The sequence below is a fragment of the Oncorhynchus gorbuscha genome, linkage group LG07 (assembly GCF_021184085.1).
Source record: "Oncorhynchus gorbuscha isolate QuinsamMale2020 ecotype Even-year linkage group LG07, OgorEven_v1.0, whole genome shotgun sequence".
NCBI classification, from domain to species: domain Eukaryota; kingdom Metazoa; phylum Chordata; class Actinopteri; order Salmoniformes; family Salmonidae; genus Oncorhynchus; species Oncorhynchus gorbuscha.
Window position 1 is genome coordinate 77,387,944 of NC_060179.1, and position 5,685 is coordinate 77,393,628.

General features: G+C 53.3%; 1 protein-coding gene across 1 annotated transcript in view; it reads right to left on the reverse strand.

The window, feature by feature from the left end:
- Window positions 1-1,086: 1,086 nt before the first annotated feature.
- Window positions 1,087-5,685, reverse strand: part of LOC124040400 (caskin-2-like) — a 110,514-nt gene continuing 105,915 nt past the window's right edge. The window contains 4 exon segments of the mRNA XM_046357559.1: window positions 1,087-1,381; window positions 2,905-5,046; window positions 5,048-5,165; window positions 5,388-5,526. Of these exon segments, the coding sequence (XP_046213515.1) occupies window positions 1,285-1,381; window positions 2,905-5,046; window positions 5,048-5,165; window positions 5,388-5,526 (2,496 nt within the window). The 3' untranslated portion in view covers window positions 1,087-1,284.

The following is a 5,685-nucleotide window of genomic DNA, read 5'->3' on the forward strand; positions in this document are numbered from 1 at the left end:
AAAAACAACAAAATCTCAGTTTTCAGTAACATTTAAGAGTCTCATGTTAAGAATATTGACACAACATAAGATTGTAAAGTTTAAGACGAGAATATGATATAATTTACAATAAATGTTAAACATGGACCCTTATTCCCTTTGTGGTAAAATCTGGTTGGCTCAGAGCAAAGATGTAGCAACGCCACTCCTTCTGTCATAAACCCGTGCTCTATGTCATAAACCCGTGCTCTATGTCATAAACCCGTGCTCTATGTCATAAACCCGTGCTCTATGTCATAAACCTGTGCTCTATGTCATAAACCCGTGCTCTATGTCATAAACCCGTGCTCTGTGTCATAAACCTCTGCTCTGTGTCATAAACCTCTGCTCTGTGTCATAAACCTGTGCTCTATGTCATAAACCCGTGCTCTATGTTATAAACCCGTGCTCTATGTCATAAACCTCTGCTCTGTGTCATAAACCTGTGCTCTATGTCATAAACCCGTGCTCTATGTCATAAACCCGTGCTCTATGTCATAAACCCGTGCTCTATGTCATAAACCCGTGCTCTATGTCATAAACCTCTGCTCTGTGTCATAAACCTCTGCTCTGTGTCATAAACCTGTGTTCTATGTCATAAACCCGTGCTCTATGTTATAAACCCGTGCTCTATGTCATAAACCTCTGCTCTGTGTCATAAACCTGTGCTCTATGTCATAAACCCGTGCTCTATGTTATAAACCCATGCTCTATGTTATAAAACACAGTAAATTGTTCTTTGTTATTGTGCTGTTTTTGCCAAGCAAAACCATTGATCCAGGGTTATGCGCTCCAGTTAAGGCAAGTCCCGATGTGTGTTAATGATATCCACACTCTTTCAGTGCAGTCAGAGGTTCTCCACATGGTGACTGCTCTCTTCACCCCATTGCCCCCTCTTCGCCCCATTGCCCCCTCTTCGCCCCATTGCCCCCTCTTCGCCCCATTGCCCCCTCTTCGCCCCATTGCCCCCTCTTCACCCCATTGCCCCCTCTTCACCCCATTGCCCCCTCTTCGCCCTTTCACTTGCCCCCTCTTCGCCCTTTCACTTGCCCCTCTTCCTCTCCCGGCTCCTACTTTCTCTCATCCACCCTATAAAACATGCAGATCAGTGCATCAGTCTAATCAATTCAAGCGATGCATCCCAAATTGCCCCCTATTCCCTATATAGTGCACTTCTTTTGACCAGGGCTCTATAGGGAAGAGGGTGCAATTTGCAAACCAATCCTACGGGTCCTATTCAGGTTGCCTTGAGTGAAGAGGAGGTATTTACTCCAACATGGCATCCAGTTGGTGGGCGAGGTCATCAAACATGTTGCCGATGTCATCCAGGATATTCCCTGCTGCTTTCACTGTGCTGCTGCCACTGGGAAAGAAAGAGGAGAGTGTTAACACAGTGTCTGTGTCTGTGTGTGTGTCTGCCTGTACGTGTGTGTGTGTGTGTGTCTGCCTGCACGTGTCTGTGTGTGTGTGTGTCTGCCTGCACGTGTGTGTGTGTGTCTGCCTGCACATGTGTGTGTGTGTGTGTCTGCCTGTACGTGTCTGTGTGTGTGTGTGTCTGCCTGTACGTGTGTGTGTGTGTGTCTGCCTGTACGTGTGTGTGTGTGTGTCTGCCTGTACGTGTGTGTGTGTGTGTGTGTCTGCCTGTACGTGTGTGTGTGTGTGTGTCTGCCTGTACGTGTGTGTGTGTGTGTCTGCCTGTACGTGTGTGTGTGTCTGCCTGCACATGTGTGTGTGTCTGCCTGCACGTGTCTGTGTGTGTGTGTGTCTGCCTGCACGTGTCTGTGTGTGTGTGTGTCTGCCTGCACGTGTCTGTGTCTGCCTGCACGTGTGTGTGTGTGTCTGCCTGCACGTGTCTGTGTGTGTCTGCCTGCACGTGTGTGTGTGTGTCTGCCTGCACGTGTCTGTGTGTGTGTGTGTCTGCCTGCACGTGTGTGTGTGTGTGTCTGCCTGTACGTGTGTGTGTGTGTGTCTGCCTGCACGTGTCTGTGTGTGTGTGTGTCTGCCTGCACGTGTGTGTGTGTGTCTGCCTGCACGTGTCTGTGTGTGTGTGTGTCTGCCTGCACGTGTGTGTGTGTGTCTGCCTGCACGTGTGTGTGTGTCTGCCTGCAAGTGTGTGTGTGTCTGCCTGCAAGTGTGTGTGTGTCTGCCTGCAAGTGTGTGTGTGTGTGTGTGTCTGCCTGCACGTGTCTGTGTGTGTGTGTGTCTGCCTGCACGTGTCTGTGTGTGTGTCTGCCTGCACGTGTCTGTGTGTGTGTCTGCCTGCACGTGTCTGTGTGTGTGTCTGCCTGCACGTGTCTGTGTGTGTGTGTGTCTGCCTGCACGTGTGTGTGTGTGTCTGCCTGCACGTGTCTGTGTGTGTGTGTGTCTGCCTGCACGTGTGTGTGTGTGTCTGCCTGCACGTGTGTGTGTGTCTGCCTGCAAGTGTGTGTGGGTGTCTGCCTGCACGTGTGTGTGTGTGTGTGTGTCTGCCTGCACGTGTGTGTGTGTGTCTGCCTGCACGTGTGTGTGTGTGTCTGCCTGCACGTGTGTGTGTGTGTGTGTGTCTGCCTGCACGTGTGTGTGTGTCTGCCTGTACGTGTGTGTGTCTGCCTGTACGTGTGTGTGTCTGCCTGTACGTGTGTGTGTGTCTGCCTGTACGTGTGTGTGTGTGTCTGCCTGCACGTGTGTGTGTGTCTGCCTGTACGTGTGTGTGTGTGTCTGCCTGCACGTGTGTGTGTGTGTCTGCCTGTACGTGTGTGTGTGTGTCTGCCTGTACGTGTGTGTGTGTGTCTGCCTGCACGTGTGTGTGTCTGCCTGCACGTGTGTGTGTGTGTGTGTGTGTGTCTGCCTGCACGTGTGTGTGTGTGTGTCTGTCTGCCTGCACGTGTGTGTGTGTGTGTGTCTTACCCGTCAGTGCAGTCATCCTGAGACGTTTTTCTCTCTACAACTTTCAGCGCTGCCTCCAGTGACGTGTTGGTCTCAACCAGCCTCCTCTGAACCAACACCTCCGAGCAGGCCTCACCATCCTGGGCCTTTCCTGCTCTCCCTGCCTGGCCCGGAGGCACCAAGGTGCGGTAGGATGGAGCGCGGGTTGCCTGGGCTGTAGGGGCTGAGGTTATGGATGAGCTGAGCTGGGGAAGTGTAGAGGCAGAGACAGTAGCAGGCATCTGATTCGTTGGCCTGGATGTTACTGTTCTCTGCTGAATGCCTGCTTTGGTTGCTGTTACTGGTTTCTGTGGATTGCCTGGTATACAGGTGGTTGTGTGTGTATTTTGACTGGATGTTATATGGTTCTGTGTGCTGCCTGTCACTGTCTTCTGTTGACTGGCTGTTATAGGGGTGAGGACAGGTTTGAGGACAGGGCTGGTTGGTTTGGAGGACAGGGGTGGTTTCTGGCCTTTCCCTGTCGATTCTGTTCTCTGTAAACAGCTCCCTGACTTCACACCTGCTTCCTCCTCTTGCTTTTCTCCGTTTGTGTGTGTGTGGAAGCCGTTGGACCGGCTGTGTGTGTGTGGCTGTGTGTGTCCGTCGTCCAGTGTGTGTGTTTCCCGGTCTTTGGGCTGATGCCGTCGTTTGACCGTGTCCGACTCTTTGAGGTTGAACTCAGGGACCCCTAAGGACTTTGGGGCCTGCATTTTTGGGTCTTCTGGAGAAGCCTGGGGTTGGATTTCAGGGTCTGACTGGAAGCCTGCTCCCATCCTGGGCCGCTGTTTGATGGTGAGGTTGCCCTCCTCCGCAAAAGGGAGGTTCTCATTGGAGCTACTCTGAGGTGATGTAGAGCTTTCCAATACTGAACCATCCTTCCTCACTCTCTCCTCCTCTTCTGGGCTTTTCTCTATCCCTCCATCTCTATCCCTCCGCTCGCCACCCATCCTCCTCAGGCCTCCCAGCCCCACAGCGGGTACAGGTTTGTGGGAGGCGGGGGTGGGGGTGCGAGGGGAGGGTAACGCTACCCCCTTAGAGGGGCTGCCCCCGGGCCTGGACCCCTGTAGCCTGGCTGCGATGCTTCTCACACTGCCTGCACTCTCTGTCTCCACCCCTCCCACCTCCACCTGCCCTGCCACCACTGCCACTCCTGATTCACTGGCCTGGCTGCCACTCACCGAGCTCATCCTCTTAGGTGGCGGTGGGGGCGGGCCTTTGCGGCGAGAGCGGACAGCGAATGAGTGGCTCCGGCTGATGTGGCGTTGGACGGCGGAGGAATTTGATTGGCCGCAGCCTGTTTTGCGTCCTAGTGTTGCGTACGAGGGCATGGTCACCGGAGGGACGGATTTCTGCAGCGATGACTCGTCGTCTTCCGGTTCCCCATCTGACAGGGCGTAGCGGGACAGACTCTGGGTGCGTTTCTTGAAAGCCTCTGTGTTGAGGCCTTGTCCTGGGAGGGGGATTGCTCCAGCCTGGGGCTTGGGTAGACCACGTTGGCACAGATAGGTGCCTCCTTCCTGGGTGTGAAGGTAGTTGAAGGCCCTCTGTGTGGGGGAGGCCTGGGGAGAGGAGAAGGGGTGGGGGTGGGCAAGGGGCTTGCAAGGTTTGGGTTTACTATGCACGGCTGGGTAGGCGAAGCGGGGCATCGAGCTGGGGGTGAGAGGAGGGGTGAGGGGGGTGATGGGTAGTTTAGTGGGTGGCTGAGGGTGGCGCTTCTGGTCTGGCCACACCTCTGTGAGTCTCTGTCGGTCTCTCCCTGGACTACCTCCTCCCCCCTGTCTCCTTCCCCCTCCTCCCCCCTGTCTCCTTCCCCCTCCTCCCAAGCTTTCGTCCGAGCGACTGTGCACTCCAGCCGATGCCAGAGTCTGTTGGTGAAGCTCTTGGGAATATCCCGTAAAATTTCCCGATTTTCCAGAATTCCGATTTACCAGAGTTCCGATGCTCTCCTGGCTAATGCTCTCCCTCACACCCATCCCAAACCCCCCTCTCTCCACTCCTCCTCCTGCTGCCCTCCCCATCATGGTGTTCTGTACCTCTGTGCTCAGCTCGCTGTCATGGAATGAGGGGAAGGGTGTCCTGGGGGTGTGAGGGGAAAGGGGGCAGCAGTCGTAGGGGATCTCGGGGGGGCTCAATAGCCACTGTGGTAGGTTTATGCCGGAGCGTGTCGGAGCCGTTGGCATGGTGACGAGAACGATGCAGGTCACATAAACGCTTCACGGCTAACATCAGCTTCTTCTGATGACCTGAGAGAGACAGAAAACACAAATGCTAGGAAACAAAGAACTTCATGAACAGTTATTTTTGTATACAAGTGGTTAAAAAGGTTGCTGATTGGTTGTCAACAGCAAGGCTGTCATATTGAAAAGGGGGTGTGTCCGAGAGGTCTCACATACACTGCTGACACACAGATGCACTTAAACTAAACAATGTGACCTTGCAATGTGAAGAGTGTGATGATTTCTTACCCAGCTTGGTGATTCCTATCTCTGATAAGTCCTCCCAGGTGATATCTTTGACGATGCTGATGGTGTCATAACCATTCTCACACAGTCTCTTCTGGTACTGAGGGAGACCGATCGCACTCAACCACTCTGACAGCTCAGACTGACAGAGAGAGAGGGAGAGATGGGGAGAGAGAAAAACTAAAATAAAGCATTTATTACATTTAATTCAATTGGAGAGAGAGAGATGGACAGAGAGAGAGAGATGGACAGAGAGGGAGGAGAGAGATGGACAGAGAGAGAGAGATGGACAGAGAGGGAG